This window comes from Cyanistes caeruleus, chromosome 3 (assembly GCF_971803275.1).
Source record: "Cyanistes caeruleus chromosome 3, bCyaCae1.hap1.1, whole genome shotgun sequence".
NCBI classification, from domain to species: Eukaryota; Metazoa; Chordata; class Aves; order Passeriformes; family Paridae; genus Cyanistes; species Cyanistes caeruleus.
This window is the reverse complement of record NC_141703.1, coordinates 3,364,502-3,386,124: the sequence shown is the minus strand read 5'-3', so window position 1 is coordinate 3,386,124 and position 21,623 is coordinate 3,364,502. Positions and strand designations below refer to the sequence as shown.

Here is a 21,623-nt window from a genome sequence, read left to right as displayed (position 1 = left end):
AGAAAGGGGATTAGGCCAGTGTTCTTGACCTAAGTGACAGAAATAGTGTTAACCTTGTGTGAGGGAGAGAACTTGTCAGTTTGGGCATGAAACCAAATCCTCAGAGGCTTTTCAGGAGGAGGGCTAGGTGGGGGGGCTTTCCTTATTTCCAGAAAAAAAATTTCTAGAAACAATTGTTTAAACAAGGAGATTTAGCACCTCACCTATGAAGACAAAATGAGAAAGTTGTGGCTGTTCAGCCTGGAGTAGAGAAGACCCCAGGATGTTCTTAGAGCACCTTCCAGTGCCTAAAGGAGCTCCAAGAAAGCTGCAGAACGACTTTCCACAAGGATGTTGGGGAACAGGAGCCAGGGAATTGCTGCCAGTGGCAGAGGGCAGGGCTGGATCTTGGGATTTTGGGCAGGAATTGTTCCCTGGCAGGGTGGGCAGGGGCTGGGATGGAATTGCCAGAGCAGCTGAGGCTGCCCCTGGATCCCTGGCAGTGCCCAAGGCCAGGCTGGACATTGGGAGCACCTGGGACAGTGGGAGGTGTCCCTGCCATGGCTGGGGGGGCACTGGATGAGCTTTAGGGTCCCTTCCAACCCAAACTGTTCTATGAGTCATGGCTAGCTTCTGGAAGTATTTCTTCAAAGTGAAAAATCTGGCAACTTTTTTTACAGCCAGAATTGAGAACCAGCCCTGTCAATCAACCAGCCCCACACAGTTTTTGTTTCTCCCACTGATTTTTTTAAACAAATAACTCCACATAATAACAAAAAAAAAAAAAAAAAAAATCCCTCATCCAAACTGTCAAGACATGTCATTCCAAAATGTCAATGAGTTATGCTTCTATTTAAATTGCTGTTAAAGAACTAAACACATCAGGCAGTGCACAACACAGGCAGTGGGTTCTGTCCTGTGAGGTCAGGGTAAGTACAAAAAGCTGTCACTGAGAATGGACATTTGAAGAAACCTCCTGGCATGGCACATCTTTTCATGTTTTGGGTTTTTTGTCCTTTACTGTGGTTTTATTTGTGGTATTCACCTGCAAATCTTACCCTAACAGCAAATACTGACTGCATGTGAACAGCCTTGGCCGTAGCTTTTCTTGAGGGTGCAGATCTTTCCTCAAGATTTTATTGTTGAGGCTGTTCAAACACTGAGAGGTTACAGTGAAAGAAGAAATAAAAAAATAAAAAAAAAGGAAGTGGTTATACCCAACCACAAGTTAAACATAAAAGCTTTGAGCTCGTGTCATGCAGCTCTGCTGTGTCATACCTCCCTGCCAGTGGAAGAGTTGTGGTGTTTCACACTTACCTGATTTACAAATGTGAATTATAAACATTTCTGTGGCCTTTCTTCACTGGACACTGCTGGAGTTTGCATTTTGAGACATTTTCCCCAGAAATCCATGCCTGCAGGCACAGAGGGGCTGAGGCTGCCTCAGCCCATCCTGGGGCACCCCTTGGCTTCTTGGCAAACCCCAGGTGCCAGCAGGAGCTGCAGCACCTTCTTCTAAACCTGCAAATATTAGAGAAGGAAAGGCATAAACTTGCAGTACCATATTGGGCAGGAAAGTTAATTTGTTTGCCTAGCAGTTCCCAAATTGCAGGCTTGTAAGGTTCTTCTGAGTTTTTCCCACATCAACAAAGGCAAGGTGGGTGACTTTTTGGGCTGATTCAAACAGTTTATTTCTGTGGATGAGGATTTCACCTCTTATTTTTTACTTCTGTTAAAGGACTTAATTAAAAAAAAATTAATAACAGTGTAGTAATTTCAGAAAAGCCCTATGGTATGAATGAAGTAACAGGATGGGGAAATAACTGCACTCTAGTTTTCTCCTAGAGCATCCCTGGCTATGTAGGCTGCTTCCAAAGTGCAGCAAGCCTAAATTTGGTTTAAATTTGCTACACAAGAGCTCCCATCATAACTGGAATTATTTTAGGTGTCCAGAAGGGCTGAATCTACCTAAGAAGTGCAGCTCCAACCTGCAGCAACAGGAGCTTATGCTGTTTGTGCACATCACTGAGAGGGGATTTTTATAGTGCTCTGCCTTTCGGATATCCCAGCCTTCCTCTCTGTGCACACTGTTTGACCAGTGCTGGTGGGACCCAGGCACACAAAAAGAGATTTCCTGGAAAAACAGTCCAGCAAGGGACATCTCAAAAGTTTTCCAACAGCTGAAAAACATCAGTTCTTTTAAAATATGTGGCTAGTCCAGTTGCATGACAGTGTGAGGGGGTCTGAAAATCCTGCTGGCACTGACTTGGGATATTCTGCATAGCTGCTCAGGGATTCACCTCCTGTGAGTAATGGTAAACATCCTGAGTCCTGCTGGTAGAAATTTGGTGTGATGCCAGTGTGGTTATTCATCACTCCAGTGTGCCAGTCCCAGTGCTGGGTGCCTGTCACAGGAAAAGGGGCTCTCCTCCAGCCCTTTGTGTTTGATTATTCTGCCAGTGCCATTCCGAGCTGTTCTCCTGTGTGATGTCCACATCTCAGGCAGCAGGGACACAAGATTCCTTGGAGAGAGCCTGCAGGCAGAGCTGTGTCTCCCTGGCAGCCTTGGATCACAATATTGTCCTTGCTTTCGGTGCACCAGGAACCAGGGCCAGCGGTGCTGGCACCTCGTTTGCTGTTGATTAAACAGCCCTTCATCAGCCAGAATTGGCTATGTATTCCAAATATTATTCCTTGTGCAGAACAGTACTTTTAGCCTGGAAAAAAAAGGCTAAAGAGGGCAAAAGGAGGCTCATGGGAGCCTGGACAAGTCCCTGACAGGAGGTTGCAGCCAGAGCAGGGTTGGGCTCTGCTGCCAGGGAACAGGGACAGGAGGAGAGCTCAGGCCTCAGGCTGGGCCAGGGGAGGCTCAGGGTGGGCAGCAGCAGGAATTTGCCCATGGAAAGGGAGCTCAGGCCTTGGCAGGGGCTGCCCAGGGAGCTTTGCAGTGCCCGTCCCTGCAGGTGTCACCTGGAGGTGGCACTCAGGGCTCTGGGCTGGGGACAAGGTGGGGATCGGGCACAGCTGGGACTCAATGACCTTTCAGGGCTTTTCCAGCCTCAGTGATCCTGTTACTTGTGATTTGGGCCACGTTCATTCCTGGCAAAGAGCGTTTCTGTTTGCTGCAGCCCTGCTCTGCTCCATGTGGGCGTCGCGCTGCCGGAGTTTGGCCTGGAGCCCTTTTGTGTCAGCCTTGCTCACTGCCCGGTCATGCCTCATTGCAGCACTTTGGTGCAGGGTTTAGAACACGTCAAGAGGAACCTGCTGGGGTTTCTAGGTGAGCACAGCATGCCAAGTTACTGAAAATGCACCTAAATCCCTGTCTGCAAGGTGAGAGGTTGGTATTCAGCCCCCGTATAAAGGGGACATTTGGCCTCAGTTATTTCGTAGTATATGTGTCCATTAAAAAGTTTGATCCTTTTGAGACATCTATAAAAAACAAAGAACAATGCAATCACATCTGGTGAGCTCTAGATCTGTACATGATTCCCCAACCCTTTGATGTATTTACATAACTCCCCAAATCTGTGCACAGAAAGACAGCAGGCTCCAGGGTTTATTTGTCTCCTGCATGGGGTAGCACTAGCACACCCAGCTCTGGCTGGTATTTTGTACAATATCTAGTTTCTGTCTTGATATTTTAATCTGTCCTGAGCATCAGAGGGGAATTTACATCTCCTGTCTCAAGTATTGCTACTTCTCACTAGTGCCATCCTTCTGTGTGACACTTTGAATGCAACAGAGGATGGAAACCAGTCCCAATGTACTGCTAAAGCTGGATTAGTAAATGTTAGCCTTGACTTGGGATGCCAGGAAGTGTAAGAACACCTGCTTTTGTGGCTACAAATTCCTCCTGTAGAATCACAGAATGGTTTGGGTTGGAAGGAATCATCTCATTCCACCCCCTGCCATGTGCAGGGACACCTCCCACTATCCCAGGTTGCTCAGTTTTATCTAGGATATCCTTCCAGGATAACCCTTAATCAGAAAGGCTGCTAAGCCTGCTAAGCCAGTGTTTAACTTTCAGTTTGTGTTGTAATAGCCTTGTTTCAGTTTCCTGGAAAGAGACATCTCCCTAAACCAGGCTTTAGTGTCAGTTTTGGCTCTGAGCCTTAGAGTCCTGCTAATTTAGGGGATTCAGGGCAAGCCCTATAGCTACAAACAGACCCTGTCACTGACCATCAAGCACAGACATGACCAGCGTGAAATTTGGGGTGAGGGTGGAGGAGGGTCTGTGTGTCAGACACTAAATGTCTGGAAGCTTCCAATTCCAGCCTGTAAAGGTGGAGCTGAAATAATGAAAATTGTATTTCTGTTTGGAACAAGCAAGGAAAACTGTACTAGCCTTTTTTTTTTTTTTAAGCCATGATTTCCAGATAAAAATCATGTATTTTGCAGACAAGGACTTGTCCCACTTAAGAATAAGTAAGGCTGGAATATCCAGGTGAGAAAGAAGAATGCACTGCAAAGGTTGAATTTAAAGCAGAATTCCCCCTTTTAAGTTCATAACAGTACTAGGGAAAAGTCAAATGTCCAGAACAGTTACATACTCATTTTTCCAACTCATATTGGACAACATTTGCTTGTCTTTGATTCCCATTCCTTGTGGTGCAGAGTTGGCAACTGGTTTGCAAATGTTCTTTTGTCATCTTCTCTTCCATAAAGGATCCATCTTTTCAGGGAAAAGATGTAAAATGAGTGGCCTGGAATAGCTCAAACAACTTCTCTTTCACCCTTAGAGCTTCAAGACTGAGGTCTGAGAGAAAGGTTTGAGTGACACAGGGCATTTTTGGGATGGAGTTCCTACCTCTGAGCTCAACATGTGTTTTTAAAGCTTAGGTGTTGCTGGAAGTTGAGGAAAGGCCAGAATAAATCTGGATGTGGCACAAATCCCCTTTCCTGGGTGGGCTCCTTTAACTGGGGGCGAGGTGCAGTTGTGGCATCACAGTGCTGGGAGTATGAAAACACTGAAAACATGACCTAACACTGGATTCAAAATACTCTTCTGTGCAGTTTATGTGAAACTTAGCACTTTCCAGATCCTGTGTGTGATGTTTCGAAAGCTTAAAATATGAATCCCATAAATCCAATGAGGATGTGGCAGGCGTGGATTTACTGGGGAAGGGAGGGAGGGAAATAAAAGCACGTCAGTGCTGTTGGTGTTTCTGTCTGACTTCAATCTGAATGATGTTGCTGGTGAAATTTTGCTTTTACTGAAAAAGCATCTCTTGCTTTTGAAGTTCTGTGGAAAGAAAAATCTTCATTTAAAACCATGATGTCAGTATCCCATTTGATCATCCACATATAGCTGGGAAAAGTGGACAAAATGGGAATTTGGCTTGTTTAGGGATTTCTTTAGTAGGCCTTCAGATGAACTACTTTATTTTCATGGGTTTGAAGGGATTTGAAGGGGGGAAAGTTGGCTGTTTTAAGTAGTAAAGGGGAAATGTGCAAAGATCTGAATGGTGATGACTTTAATTGCACTGTTTAGTGCAATTTATGTAAATTAGACTTGAATAGTTCATAGATGGTCCCCTCATATCACTGTCTCTGGGGCAAGCTGCAGCTCGGTGTTAGCCAGGCAGTATTTCCCCTAAATCAATAGGTAAAAATGCAGTTTGATTTTCAAGTTAGTGTAAACATGAGAGAAGACAATGAAATTATAAAAAAAAGCTGATGCTAGAGGAAAATTACTGTTTCCCTGATAGTGCCTTGTGCTTTAAAAGTTGAGATCAAGATCATGGGCAGAAGGAAACCTCTTGTGTGAAAAATAGGAATTTCCAGTCTTTAAGGGAGAGGAGAAAAAGACAAGATTACTTTAAATGATGCTCATGTTCCTCCATTTCCCCACATTTTCTAATTTTTTTGATTTATTTATCCCAATTTATTAGCAGTTATTTGGTGTTCAAGTTACTGGGTAGTACTCCACATTATTTACATCAAATACTGTTGCTATTTTAAAGACTTTTAATGGTTTTCCACCCCCTACACATGCAGACAAATGCACCCCACCTGCCCCAGCCCCTCTGCACTCGATTACTGGACATGGATAAGGGATTCCAGAACATCCCTGTCTGAAGTGCTGTTAATTGAGGGTCTGGACCAGATTTGCAGCTCTTGTAAATGGGCACAGCTTCAGTGAAATGGTCCTTTTTAATATCAGCTGCAGATCTGTCCCAGTCCTGCTGTGTTTCTAAATTGGGAAGAATGGCTCGTGGAAATCTCTGATAGCTCTGGTGAATAATGGGGCTGGGCAGGGCAGAGCAAGCCCCAAGTTCTTACTTTGGGAAAACCCTACATTGCACATAAATACCATTTTTCCATGAAAAAGTTTAGGGCTGAGTGTTTTCTCCTGCATGAAATAAATCCTCATCAGACCCTGTGGAGGCAGAAGTGTCTCGGAGCTTCAGCTGTGCTGAGTCTCGAGGAGGTCTGGTGAAGGAAAGATGCTTATCAGCCTATGAAAAGAGATTTATATTGAAAATAAACATTTAAAGTAAAATGATATGACTTTTGTTTCTCTGGTTATGCAGCTGCCTTGGGATCTGAGCTCCTGGTAAACACGTTGGCCTGTTAAAGGACATGATTCAGACTGTCCCCGATCCAGCAGCTCACATCAAGGTTAGTTTCCTGTTTATTGTGAGTCCTCAGATGTTTGGAGAGCCATAAAATTAAAGAATATGTACACATACCACAGCTTTTCTTGCATGTTTATAGACTGTGCTACTGCCCAACATGGGTTTTTTATTCCTCAATATTTACATGCTGTTGTCTGAGTCAGCCCTGCAGCCTTTGTTGCTGACACCTGTGTGATCTGCTCTGGAGCACATGGATATTTTAAAGATAGCTTTTTCTAAAATTAACCCTCCTTGATCATCCTTTAATATTTGGTGTGTTTGATAAAATACACCTCCTTGAAAAATGCAGGATTTCTGTGTCCCTGATTCTGCTCCACGACATCCAGTGGCAAACATTAAATTCAGCTGCAGAAGGAAAATGAGCATAATGCAAAAATTCAGATCCAAATAAACATCCCTTACATATATTCAGTGCAATGTTTAAAACACTTTAAAACCAGCATTGGTTTGCTGCATTTCAGAAGGGAGTGTTTGTTTTTACTGTATTATGACTATTATTATTATTATTATTATTATTATTATTACCATTACTATTATTACTGTGGTTTTCTTATCCTTCTTTATGGAAGGCTTGGAACCTGTGAGATCTGGCAGATGTAGCTGTTGCAGAGAACAAGTAATTTTGGGGTATTGCACACAAATTTCATCAGCAACTGGAGTGACAGGACAAACAGAAATGGGTTCAGACTGAAAAAAGGGTAATTCAGGTTGGATATAAGGAAGAAATTCCTCCCTGGCAGGGTGGGCAGGGGCTGGGATGGAATTGCCAGAGCAGCTGGGGCTGCCCCTGGATCCCTGGCAGTGCCCAAGGCCAGGCTGGACATTGGGAGCAGCTGGGACAGTGGGAGCTGTCCCTGCCACGGCTGGGGTGGCACTGGATGATCTTCTGTGGACTCTTTCTGACTGCCTTTCTGTCTATTTTTCTTTGAAGTTACATTTTCTGCAACTTCTTTCATGGAGTTTCTCCTCAGTTGGCTGCCATCTACCACTCAGCAGCTCTTTCTAGAAAAGGCCTCACTTTACAACTTATTTTTAACTGAAGCATAGAATAAAAACGAAATATTATTTTAAACAACTCCCTTTTTCTGTAAAACTCAGTGAATGAAAGAATCTCTCTCTCTCTATCCTTCTGTGTTGTTTTTGGGTCCTGTTTAGTTACCAGGATGAGTAGCAGTAGTGGGAGAGCTCATTCTTCCCCCCTCTCCAGGTTTTCCAAACCCAGCACTTCCACAGCCTTTTTGTCCTCAGTTGTTTTTATGGAAAGAGCAGAATAACAAATCCTCCTCCCCTCAAAAAAATTGAGTTTCTGCCTCAACATGGGTTACAACCAGTAAGACTTGAAAACATTGAGGGGGATTTAGTACCTCTTCATGCTCTTTAAATGCCCACAGCAGCAGAAATAACATAAAGAATAACTCAGTTTCGTGCTCTCTGCCAAAACTGGTGCCCAAGGAAGGTTTTTGTAACCACAGGAGTTAGTGGGAGAGGGCAAGGCTGGGTATGAAAGTATCTTATTACAGCAAGAGAGCTGCATAAAAATCTCTGTAATGGCGAGTTCAAGGGAATTCTAGGAGTCTGTTCTCAGTAGAGCATCACCCCAGAGTTGCTGTTTTATTGAAAAAGGGTGTGAGGAAGGCAATTACTTTAATGCTGTGTTTGGGGTAGGAAAGCTGGCCAACTCCACTCCAAATCCTTCTGATTTCTGTTTATGTCATTAGGGCCTGCTGTGGTCTGAACACATTCTTTGGAAAGCAGCCATGGATGCTCGGGTCATTTCGGCTTTAAAAGTGGACATAGCTACATTCTTAAAAACAAGGCAGCATAAAGTGCAGGGGATGTGAGAAAAGCCTCTTTGGTGTGGTGGGCTTTTCTGTGTGCCCTGCTCACAGCTCTGGGTGCCCCCAGCATGAGAAGGACGTGGAAACAAATCCAGAGCAGGCCACAGAGTTGATATGAGAGACTGGAGAACCTCCCCTATAGAGACAGGATGAGAAGGTTGGGATTCTCCAGCCTGGAGAAGATAAGGGAAGAGAAGGAGCCTTCACAGCACCTTCCAGTGTCCAAAGGTGCTACAGGGAATCCAGAGAGGGACAATTCATCAGGAATTGGAGTGACAGAACAAGGGGAACAGCTTCAAACTGGAGCAGAGGAAATTTTAGTTAAGATACTAGGAAAATATTCCTCCCTGGCAGGGTGGGCAGGGGCTGGGATGGAATTGCCAGAGCAGCTGGGGCTGCCCCTGGATCCCTGGCAGTGCCCAAGGCCAGGCTGGACATTGGGAGCTCCTGGGACAGTGGGAGATGTCCCTGCCCTGTCATCCAGTGGCACTGGATGAGCTTTAAGATCCCTTCCAACCCAAACCATTCCATGATTTTAAGATTCTATGATCTCTTATTGCTGTTATGATGCAGAGGAGACAAACTGGGTTCATTACAATCATCACTGATGAGGTTTTGTTTAATTATCTGTATTCTGTCACATGGTGGTGTTTCTTTATATCCTTCAACAAGCAGACACAGCCTCATCCATGCACATTTAGGGCTGTAACTTTGAAAATTCACTTTCTGGGAAGTGTCTGGATTATTAAGATTTGGCAGATTTCAAGATTTAAGTTTTCTGCCTGAACATGTGCAGAGAAATAATGGAAAATATACAAGAATAAGGCAAGATGAATACTCAGAAATGTCTTCTTTTCAGAAATGGGGATTTCATGTGCATCATGTGAGTTTTGTGTGTACTGTTTTGAAATCAGCCTTTTCTGGTACCAGAAGGAAAATATAACAAATCTCAATGTTCTTGTGCTCCATCCCTGAATGGAGCTGGATTCTTACCCAGAATTGCCCATTCTGCACCCAGGCAGATCCTGTCCAATTTTGGGAATGTTTGGAAAGCCTCAAAGTGTGTGTCCTCCTTCTGTTTGGGCAGCTTCATTCCAGAGATACTAAAGATTAAGCTTTACATTTTTCAACTTCAATGAAGCATCTGACATTGATCTGGTGACCCTGTGGCTCCCTAATGTGTAATTCTACTGGAGTCACGACCTTGTGTTTTGTCCAAGCACAAAGGAAAGAAACATTTGATGTGGACAAGAAAAAGGATGGATTTTTTTGGATTTTCATTTCCAGTTCAGCAGAATATGGGGAATTCTGACCCTGATCTTTGAGCAGCTTTAGACATTGAGTGCCTGTAAGACAACTGAAATAAATAAACCTCCTCACATGGATAAAATTGTGGTTTTGTGTAGGCAAGAGTGTCGTTTACACACTTTAATGTGATATTTTTGTTGTTTTGTTATCATTAAACTCCAGTTCTTACAGCCATAGCCACAGAAAAACTCCAAAATGCTGCCTGAGATTTGCATATTTTGTTTTTAGGGATTTATGCTCTGTAAATACTGACCTTTAAATAAACCTTGTATTTTTTTAAGGGGTTAAATTCTGATTTCAAAAAGGGTCAAATGTCTGTTTGACTTTAGTTAGCTTGGGCCATCACTGTGAAGGGATTTTGTGGAACCAATTCTCAAAAAAACAAGTTACTGCTGTTCCTTTGGGCCTCACTGGGAGAGGAGAATCTCAGGCATGGTGTAGGTAAAAAAAATAAATAAAAATAACTGTATTTATCAGTAATGGTGTCTTTCCTGGGATAATGGGTGTGATTTTCATTGAGTCAAGGCCGGTGGAAGATCTGATTTGCTCACGTTTCGTTGGTCTGATTTTTCTGTTTGTTGGTGATGATTTTGAGATGTGGGATGGCTGCAGAGGTGGGTGAATGGCAGCAGCTTGTGGGTTGTTTTTCATTGCAGAAGGTGGAGAATGGGAACACTTTACACCCCAGACAGCTTAATCAAAGAGGACATTCTTGATAAATAATTCTCCAAGGGCATTAAACATTTCAATCCAAGCTTGGCTGGTCTGTGTCTCTGCAACCTCATCTGTTCTGTGGATGGAACTGAGGTTGCTGCCTCTGAATCTGGCAAATTTGGGTTATCAAATCTGGAAGCTGTTCCTGATATTACAGTGAATGAAAACCTGGTTTTCATTATTCATAATAATGAAATTCATATCATTCATTATTTCAGAAGAAATAAAAGCATTATTCCATAGCAGTTTCTGAAAACCACTCCTGAATTTAACACTTCTCTGCCTGGGTTGTGGTGGCAAATCCACATTTCCATGCACAGCATCCCACATTGTCACTGGAAGTATCATGAAACCTGACTCCAGAACTCGTTTGTTGAGCAAAGAATATGTTGGATTTCAAATTGTGTCAGTGCAGAGCTGCTTCTGGATTTACCTAATCTGCTGTGTTGTGGTTAAATCTGATTTTTTTTAGGTGGTATTATTTGTTAAGGAGCATATTCTGGGTCTGATATAATCTGTTATTTTTCCTGGAATTGTAGAGTCTCTAATTAGGATCCAAGACTTTGTTATGCTGGGAGTTTTGTATGCACAATTCAATCTCTGCCTGAACAGGCAGGGGACAAGAAGGGAAGGACAACAGAAGAATTATTATTATTATTATTATTATTATTATTATTATTATTATTATCATCATCATCATCATCATCATCATCATCATCATCATCATCATGATCCAGGATAAGGAGGGTAAAGCCAGGCTTTTACCCCCAACACTTTTTGGGGTCTTGCCTGAGCCAGAATCCTGCTCCTTGTGGATTCTCTGCATGGCCAAAGCAATTCTTTCATTGCTTATGAAATGGTATTTGGGCAGCTCAGCTGGGAGTGAGAGCATGGAAATCTGAGCCAAGGATACAAAGAGCTTTGCCCAAAGCCCCACGTGAAGCAAGCTGAGAGCCACTGCAGCCTGGATGAGGAGGTGATCCATGTGGAGCACGGAGTTCTGCTGAACCTCAGCCTGCCACCAGGTGATAACATACTCCTATCCCTTCCAGAAAACAGGGAATAACTGCTCCTGAAAGCAGCTAATGACTAATGAGCCAGCCCTCCTCCAGGTATGAATCAGTGATGACCCCATCAAAAGTCCTGCAGTGGCCTCTCGCTGGGAGAAGGTGCCTTTAGCCCCGGAGCAGGGAGGTGAACAAGCTCCTGGACGTTACCTGGGCTGCAATCTGGTGCCTGGCAGCTGCTCAGGGATAACTGCTGCCTGCTTCATGATAGATGTGAAAAGGTTTCAGTATTAGCAGCCCCCGAAGCTGAACAGTTGTAGCTCCATCCCCTTTTCTTACCTCTCACTGTGGGCTTCATTCATTATTCTGGTGAAACTTTAAAAGCTCTTCCCCTGTTTTAGTACTGACAGGGTAAAACCACAGTTTGAGTTTCAGTGCTCTTCTTACTAATTGTGCTGGATTACAGCCCCTAAATCTTGTTTGAATGATCACCACAGCTTGCTCTGTGTCCTCAGAAAATGAAGTTTACCGTGGATGAGTTTATAAACTGAGTTTACCGTGGGTGTGGGTGGCACTCCTCCCCTCTCGTGCTCATTCAGATCTCCCACACTGCCAGGGTTCAGATCTGCTGTTCCATTTCCCTCCTGTGTCAGCACACATCAGTTACCTGTAAAAATGCCAGAATCACTACTGGATTTGAACTCTGGAATCCCCTCCTAGGCAGGAATTGTGATTCACTTCTCAGCTGCTTAAAATTCTGGATGGTAACCAAATGATTGCCATAGAGTTCCAGTGAGTAAATTCTTGCTGCTTTTTATTTTTTCTTTGCTCTTGAACTCTACCTCTTCTGTCTGCCTGAGCAAATACCTCCTTGCTAAAGGAAAAGAGAGATAATGGCTTCTGTGTGCTATAATTGATGAACTTTCAGCAATTCGGAGCAAATCCAAGATTGCTGCCAACAACCAGATGGAAAACAGTGTTAATGACATGTTCAAAGAAGAGTATGCTGTTTTGATAGGGGATGGTCTAGAGACTTTAATCTCTATTGTTATAGGGACTAATGGCATGGATAATTCCTTAAGTGGGGCCATTTTTAAACAAAAATTATCTTCTTCATAAGCAGGAAAGAGCAAACTAAAGAGTACCAAATGCATTTTCAGAGCTCTGGCTGATAGATGTGCTTTACACGAACCCTTTGTTACATCGAGTCAGATGTGTTTAAATCTCATTTCTGCAGTCTGCCAGACGGTTAAAAGTCTGGATATTTCCACTGGTGATGGGTAGAAATCATAAAATGGATGGTCTTGGAAGCCAGAGCCAGGGTGGGAAGCTGAGGGTGGGGAGAAGCTACAAGAAGTTGAGAAAGGCAAGACAAAACCTGTTATAGTCTGGGGACACTGAGAAAGAAAATTCATCCTCTTCCTATTGTTCTGCTCTAGAGCCTGGAGTGGGACTCAGGGCTCCCAAATCTCAGCCTGTAAAGGTCTCTCAAGCCCACTGCCAAAATATTTGTCCCCTCTTCCTAAGGTCCTGCCCATCCTGGTGTGTGCGGTCAGCAAATCCACGAGCCCAAGTGCCCAATGCTGTTCTGTGCCTCCAAAGCTGTAATTTTTGTGTGTGGCTTCATTGAGATCACTGAAGGGAAGGGGTGCAAGAAAGTCTGGCTCTGGAGCAGCCTTGGGCCTCTCTAAGGGACTGTGTCCTTCTTCCTTGAAAATTGATTACAGAAACCACCTGCCCTGGGCTATCCTCACACAGATCTGCAGAGCAAATGCTAAAGATGTGTGGAGATGAGCTCCGAGCAACTCAGAGTTACTGTTTAACATATACTGGGTTTGTGTTTTGTCTTCATCTGGCCACAGATAAACTAAGCAGTGGGTCATTTTTCACCTTTCCTGAAGGATGATTCCCCAGAACTCGTTACTGTGAAGAATTCAGCTACTCTGTATGGGTTCAAACTCCTCAATTTCACACTGACTTTGCTCCTCCTCACCTTCTTGAAGAGGGAGATTTATAGGGAGAGCTGAGGGGAGGTTGCCAAGCACCCTCAGCGTGTGCACATTTGTTCTGCTCAGGGTCCATTTTGGGTGGTGGGGATGAGGCAGCTTCACCCCTCACCTCTGCATCCAGCCCAGCATTCAGCTGTCCTGGCTGTTTGGTCACAAACTGGTCATAAATGACCACTTTGTTACACTTCTGGTAATGCCTTGTAGGGCTGAAAAGCATTTTCCAGGAGCTGCTGCTCCAGAAGCCCAGGCAGGGATAAATGATTCTCTTGGACTTAGTGATGTGCTTCATCTGTTCAAAAATGAATCGCTCCTCTCTCTCACTCTCCCTGCTTCTCTCTCTCTCTTCTCTCCCTTTTTAGAAAATCTCATATGTCAACATATTCTAAGCCCCATCCTCTTTGAATAAATTTTTACTTCATTATTTCCTACCCATGTTCTTATCTCCTCAAGGCTCTTTTGGATTATTTCACCAATCCTGTTGGTGTCCCAGAGCTGACTTTGGGGTGCAGTATCTTTGGCTGATGTGTTGTTTTATCCCCTTCTTTAGATTGTTAATACAGACATTACCTCATAAACAATTATGGGCATTTGATTAGATACCTTTCATCAACCTCCTATTTTATCATTTGCCATAAGTCTTTTCCTGTTGTTCTGTAGGATGTTTTCAGACTCCCAGTATTCTTTCTCAAGACAATTCAAATTCTTATTGTGGAAAATCTTCCTTGGCTCAGGTCAGTAGGGAATATTTGGGTATTTCCATACATGCTTAATTACAGAAACTGATTCTGTGCAATATGTGTTTTCCTGGAGCAATTTTGTTTATTTCTCAAAAAAATGTATCTTGTCCTCCTCACCTAGAAGAGCAGAAAGGGTAACTGCTGTGCCCCTAAAATCCCGTGCTTGTGTGCCCAATGAGTTCTGTTCCCAAGAGACTCTACAGTGCTTCCTTCACTACCACATCCTCCTCAGAAATTCAGCTTTTTGCTGCCTAATAACCTGCAAACCCCAAATGTTGCCCTCCAATTTACAGCATGTTTAAATTCAACTAATATGGGTGACTTTTACTGTAAGATATAAATCCCAAAATGTTTTGGGGTAGAAAGGACCTTAAAGATCATCCGGTGCCAGCCCTGCCATGGCAGGGACACCTCCCACTGTCCCAGGAGCTCCCAATGTCCAGCCTGGCCTTGGGCACTGCCAGGGATCCAGGGGCAGCCCCAGCTGTGCCAGGGCCTGCCCACCCTCCCAAGGAAGGATTTCTTCCTAATATCCCATCTAAACCTACTCTCCTACATCTCCAGGCCTGTGATTCTGTTGCTTCCAGTGTTTTGGGGGTTTTATTTTGTGACATGGAAGGGATCAATTTCTTCTGCTGCTGAGGCTTAAAGGAGTGTTTGGCATGTGTGTTGTGTATTCCATATCATCTGTGATTGCCTTGGATCAAAGAGATAAACTTGCTGGCAGTCATTATCACCTCCTTGAACAGCAGTAAATGTTCAGTGGGACACTGTAACCTGCTATTGCAAATTCAAATTACACTGGGAAGGAGGGAGGTGAATCTGAGGTGTGCTGTGAGCCTTCCAGGGTGGGCTGACACAGGTTTCTATCCATACTCAGTCACACAGAGAGACTTTCCAAGATCCCAGAAACTTGGCATGTCCAGGCTGTGAACAGTGTGGGAGAAATCCTGGCACAGGTTGCCCAGAGAAGCTGTGGCTGCACAATTCTTGGAAATCTTCATGGCCAGGTTGGATGTGGCTTGGAGCACCTTGGGAATAGTGGAAGGTGTCCCTGCCCATGGCAGGGGTGGTGGGAACTGGATGGTCTTCAAGGGCCCTTCTTTCCCAAACCATTCAATTACTTTAAGCAGTATCTGGGTTAGATACTTCTTAAAGAAAAGGGGAGACCTTTATTAGGAAGGGGTTCCTTTTCCTTGGGAAGCACCTGTGTCTTTGCACTCTTTCCATGGGGACTTGGTGAAGTTACACTAAGCAAGCACAGAGGGACTTGTGTTTAGCTCTTTGTTAGATGGAATCTGCTCAGCCTGGAGAGGAGCCCCAGCTGAGAGGGGCTCAGCCCTGGCTGTTCCTGGCTCTCCCTGGGTGTCCCTGTCCATCCCTGTCCATCCCTGTCCATCCCTGTCCATCCCTGGCTGTCCCTGTCCATCCCTGTCCATCCCTGTCCATCCCTGTCCATCCCTGGCTGTCCCTCGGTGCAGGAGGGGCAGAGCAGGCCCAGGCTCTGCTCCAGGCCCAGCAATGGCACCAGAGCCACGGGCAGGGGCTGAGCCCAGCAATTCCCCCTGCACAGGAGGCACAACTTGTGCCCTGGGCAGTGCCCAGCCCTGAGCAGAGAGCAGAGAGGGGCTGGAGTCTCCTCCTGGGGATATTGCAGAGCCCTCTGGACACAGCCCTGTGCCCGCTGCTCTGGGATGGCCCTGCTGGAGCAGGGAGCTGGCACCAGTGACACACTGTGGTCCCTTTAGCCATTCAGTGTGACACAGCTGGCACACTTGTCCAGGTCTGGGACAACAGAACTTCCCTCCCCAACATTTGGATTAAAATGCCCTCAAAAGGAACTTGGAATGTACAAAAAAATTGTTTAAAACCTAAGTGGAGGCCAACTGAGGATTCAGTTAAGGGCAGCCACCGACCCCTAAGTTAAAGCTTCAGAAAATCTCTCCAGTTCCCCCAGAGCTGTCCCAGAACTGCAGCCAGCCGGCTCACAGCTTGTCAGCCATGGCAGAGATGTTATTAACCGAGACAGAGGAAAATATACTTTCAGTTATTACATGCTAATAAAGCACAAACTAAACAAATTTAGGCAACAGGAGCAATTATGCCATTAAACATTTAACTGCAAGATTGATTTTTAAATTACTAATAATCTAAACCAAAGCGTGCACACACACAAAGAGGAAGGGGGAGGAAGGGGGAGGAAGGTAATTTTACCAATTGAATCTAATCAGGGCCTCAGTTCAAATGCGTGGCTGTAAATGTCAAAATACGTAAGATCTGATGCAAGAGCAGAAGTGGAACCAGGATGGATGAGCTTTCCTCACTTGACCAGATTCTTCTGGCTGGGAGGAAGTTAAACACATGGGGTGGGGGAACTTGGGGAGCTGGGTTATCTCCAGAGCTCCCTTCGGATCCTGGTCTGTGTTCCTGAGCTGCCTTTTGGAATGGGCAGGGAGCAGTGAACTGAGGCACAAACCATGGGCTCAGCCTCGTGTTTGCCTGAGCCCTTCCACGTTCTGCAGAGGAGGATGAGCTGGATCACTCCTGAACTGGGAGGGGATGGAAAAATTCCCGTCTTCACCTGGAAAAAACCTGTTTTCTGTTCCTGGGCTGCAGCAGAAGGTGGGTTTGAAGATCAGGGTGGGACATTCTCACAGCTCCAGGGTTGTATTTGTTTTCAGAGTTTATGGCAGGGCTGCTCTCTTCGAAAAAGTATAAATCTTAATCAAATAAAACTGATGTGCTGCCATATTTACCCAGTCTCACTAGTTGTCCTACATCATGTTTTAGCATATAAGTTACATGACAGAGTTATCCAGGGGTTGCCAGCTGACACAGAAACAAACCCTCATGTTAAATTGCCTGCAGATGTCCTCTTCCAACTCCTGTAAGGAACTTCTACCAGTTCTCTCTCTCCCCCCTGCTTTTTTTTCTTTTTTTTTTTTTTTTTTTTTTTTTTTTTGGTGTTAAATAAAAGCAGCAGAAGAGGGGGAAAACAATCTCAGTTGAATCTCTGTGCTGGTGCCTCTGTTTGCAGGACAGGAAGCCTTAAGAAGACAATGCAATTTATAGGCAGGCGCAACAAAAAACCCTGTAAGGATTTCCATGAGCCTTAGTGGACCAAATGAGTCGTGGTTCTTTTGAAGGCTGGAGCTGACTGAATAATGCCAAGTTTAAGGCTGCCAAGGTGGGCTTTTCAGAAGATTCACACCTGAGGAGGTGAGAAGATCTTTACATTCTGTTGGCTGTAATTTATCTGATACTAGAATTTATGGTTAGAGTTTCAACCAGGCATCCCTTTTGTTTGAATATTAATCTAAAGAAATCAGGATTTTATCTGATGGATTTAAATTCTTGCTCAGTTTGGCAGAAATCCCCACGTAAGGTTGTGACATTCTTGAAAACATTCACTGTTTTCATTTGCATAATTAGGAATCTTTGTTTTGTTTTCATTGTATGAATTTAGTGGAGTTTGTGAACTTTTTGCCTGGCTGTCTCCCTTGGTTGGGGAAATCACAGAATGTTGTTGTTTTTTTTTTTTCCCCTGGCTGGAGGAGTATGGGCTATTTATGCTTAGTTTTAAAATAGACTTTTCTGTGAGTGCTCGCACTGCTCTTTGCAATGGGATATTTCTGGAGGATCAGCCTGGCCAAAAGCAACTGTGAAAGGTTAGTGGAGAGCAGAGCTCCCATTTAAACACCTACCTGAAGGAGCCAGCCCTTCAAAAGCTGGGAGTGCCAAACAACTCCTGCTTGGAACAATGGGAGCTGCCGAGCGCCGACAGCTTCCGAAAACCTGGCCTCACATGGCTTCAAAAGGAGATTAATTAGCAAGTCCAGCAAAATTGTTGGATTTTTTTAGGGTTGCTTAATTCTTTTTCTGGGCTTGCTCAGTTCTGCCTGGAGAGTATTGTGCTTGAGGTGTGCTCAGCAGTGGCAGGTGGTGGAGGTTCCTCCTGGGAAGGTGGAGTTCCAGGTGGGCTGGGAGGCAGGCAGGGAGCTGGGCAGCTGTTTCCTGAGGTTTTTTTCAGGAGAGCTTTGGCCAAGAATGTTGAACTTTGCTGGGCAGGTAGAAGGAAAGCCCTGGGGAGCTCCCTCTCTAACAACCCCACATGGATGGGTTTTTTTCCATAGTTTTCCCATTTGTCTTAAACTGCTTCGGAAGTGACATAAATGAAACCAGAAAGGGCCTCTCTGGCATTACTGAAATAGGGATGTCCAGATGGGAAATTACAGTAATATCACTTGTGCATTTTAACTTCATGTCCTGTGCAACTTCCATGTGTGGGCAAAGGAGATAAATTTGCTCTCTGGAGCTACACGTGTGCGTCTCTCTTTTGATAAAGCCTGAAACACATTTCTCTTCCCTTTCTGTGATCATGGAGTGAGGTCTGCAGGAAAAATAGGATTAGAAATTAATGTTTTGGGGGCTGTATTTCCAAACTAAGCTATCCTTTTAGCTTTGTGTATTGTCATTTTAAAAAAAGTTCAATTTATCACAAATCACCAGCCATTTTTTTCATTAATGCAGACCAAGAGCAGTAAGAGCGTGCTAAAACAAAGGAAGATTACTTCTGAAAATCAAATAACGAGTTTTGGTTATTGTTGCTTTTCAAGCATGGCAAGCAGGTTGGCGACCAATATGTTTGCAAACGACCTAAGTCTTCCCTTCCAGTGGTAATCCGTATTCTTTTGAAAAGCTAATAAAAGTGGTGTATGAAAGAAATTCCTGGGGCACTGCAGAACTCACCCTCCTAGGGAGAGAGCCAGATGTGCTGGTTAATAACCTTGCAGGCATTCAAAGCCAGGGCAGTAACTTGGTATCACCTAAGCCAGACGTTGTGTGTTGGTGCAAGGCAATATCACATCCTGGTCACATTCGCAGCAGAGAGCTGCAAGACATGTGGAGTCTTATTAAAGGAAGGGGAGGGGGGGAAAAAAAAAAGAAGGGAAAGAAAAGGAGGGGACAGGCAGAAGGAGAGGGAGACAATGTGTCTGTCCTGAGAAGCAGCAAAGGAGCAGACACACTGCTCCACATGTGCATTAGTCTGTCAGCCTGGATTCTGCTCTCCAGATGCTGGGGTGGATCCTATGGCAGGGACTACAGAGTTAAAAAGGGATTTTCAAAGAAGTCACATTTTAGGGGTGAAATTAACGTCTCCAAGTTTTTCAAAATGCAGTCTCTCGGTGTGATTTTTCAGAATGCTTTAGTGAAATAACAAATTCTAGATTTAATGGTTTTTACAGGCTTGCTTGGCAGCGCCTCCTCCAAACACAAATGTTTGTGTGTGAAACTTGTCAGTGGCTTTTAGAACCAACATGCCTCAGAGTAGAAAGCACATTAAAGTTGTTCTCAGACCAGTCCTAGTGAACTGAAAATTGTTTGTGGCGGGGGTCCCGAAATTTGATGGATCTTTCTCAAAGCTCCATCTCTCCGAATCAAACCCTCAGAGAGCTTTGGCCATCACATCAAAACGGTGCTTGTGCATAACAAAAACATCTATATTTGCAGTGGCAATCAGAATACATCAGCATCAAGTTAAGATTTTTTTTTATTTAGAAATGCCAAATTTGCTTTCCCAGGCGCGGCAGAAAAATAAATCACTTATGGCATTTATGGTATATTTGTAATCCGAAACCGGCGGCTTCGCGTTACCGGGCACGACGTGTGCGGCAGATAAACAAACACTGCACAAAAAAAAAAAAAAAAAAAGAGAAGTCCCAGCTTTGTCTGCCTGACACTTCACCTCTGTGATGGGGTCTCACAACCAGGGCCACATGTGCCTTTCTTTCGTGTTTAGGTTGATCCAGGCTCAGCCCTGGGCTGGTCCTGGTGGCAGCACCGGGGTGTTCCATGGGGACGAGGTTCGTGCCTGGCCAGCCGTGGCCATTGTGAGGGGAAAGGGAGAACCTCTGTGGATAAATATTTATGTGAATGCATTAAACAATGTGGTTGATCTTTCATGAGGCCCAGGAATGCAACACTGATGTGAAAAGATGGTGATTCACAAATATTACCAAATTTCACGTTCATGGCTGATAGGGAGTCTCTGCTTTCAGCTGGTGCAGGAGTGTGGATACATGAAAACTCCAATCGTGGATTTGCAATCGTGTTGCAAATAGAAATGAGGCAATTTTATGTCAATATTAGGACAGAGCACTCTGGAAGCAGTCTGGGTGTTTTCATACATAATCATGGCTTCAGTAAAATTGTGCATTTACAGAGACAGCTGGTGTGACTTTTCCTGAGTTGGAATAGGATCAGCTAAGTAGGGCTTATAAGAAATCCCAGTTTGTAGTTTTGGTAAAAGCCAGAATCACAGATAGAGATTTCTTAGTGATATTTTGCTGTTGGACACGATCTTGACTCTGCTGGGAATCCCAAAAATGAGTGGACCTCTGCAGTCCTTTCTTGCATCCGCCACACAAAGTACGTGGGGAGGTGCAGCACCAATTAACCAGGGTGAAAATAATATTTTCCTTCCTGATACCTCCAGGTGGCATCTCCAAGTGTGCTCCACATGCCTCAGATGGGGTGAGGGCTGCTGGGGCTCCGTGGGTGAGAGCTTTCCAGGCTGAGCTTTCCATCATCACACACTGGAGTCTCTCAGAGCGAGAGCCTTGGAGCCGGCCGGGTGTGATTCATCCCTCCCGGCAAGGCCTCTGAGGCAATCTGACATTATTCGGACTGATATCATTAATTAATGAGGGCTGAATGTTATTCTTAGACACTGGATTGAGTATTGGGTAGGGAAGCCTATGAAAGGGCTCTTTGATTTTGGAAAATTCCTACGGCACTGTCAAATTTGCTCACAAAATTAAATCATCTGCCAACTTTCCAAGTTAAGGAGCACATCCCTTCTGAAATCTTGCCTGAGTCTCCTCAGCGCCTTCCTGGGATCAAGGGATTTTTGGATTTATATTCATGACAAACGAAAATGATAGATAGCCTCCAAAAACCAGTCGTATTAAATCCACCAGGCAGGCTTTGGAGAAACCAGTTCTGATGGTTTGCTGTAGCACAGATTTGATCCTCCCCCACCTTTGTTTTTGGCTGTGCTTGGTTTAATGTGCTCAAGGCAGAAAAGAACCAAATCCCAGAGTTCTTGTGGAGTCTGGGAGTTGGTCACTGAGACATGCCTGGGCAGTGTGACCTGCAGCCCCACCACCATGGGATGTGTACAGCTCAAGCAAACCCCAAATTTAATGGGGTTTTTGTCTGGTCTCAAAAAACATACTCCAAAACAAATGTAGGGAGCAGCTCTCCTTGCTCCCAGCACTCCTGTCTTTGGGGCTGGCACTGCTCTTCTCTCTTCCTGGTACTTTTCCTGCTTCTTTTCCCAACTGGCTGATCCCTGAACGAACCTTGCAGGTGTCCAGAATTAGCCCAGCCT

General features: G+C 44.6%; 1 protein-coding gene across 5 annotated transcripts in view; it reads left to right on the top strand.

Moving 5' to 3' along the window:
* Positions 1–21,623, top strand: part of ERG (ETS transcription factor ERG) — a 137,846-nt gene that overhangs the window by 30,448 nt on the left and 85,775 nt on the right. For 3 of the 5 annotated variants that reach the window (XM_086883966.1, XM_086883965.1, XM_086883967.1), the window contains exon 2: positions 6,513–6,600. In XM_086883966.1, coding sequence (XP_086740092.1) covers positions 6,562–6,600 — 39 coding nt within the window. In that variant the 5' untranslated portion in view covers positions 6,513–6,561. Of the gene's footprint in view, positions 1–6,512; positions 6,601–17,267; positions 17,450–21,623 lie in introns of all 5 variants that reach the window. The other 2 variants (XM_086883968.1, XM_086883969.1) reach the window with 1 other exon arrangement.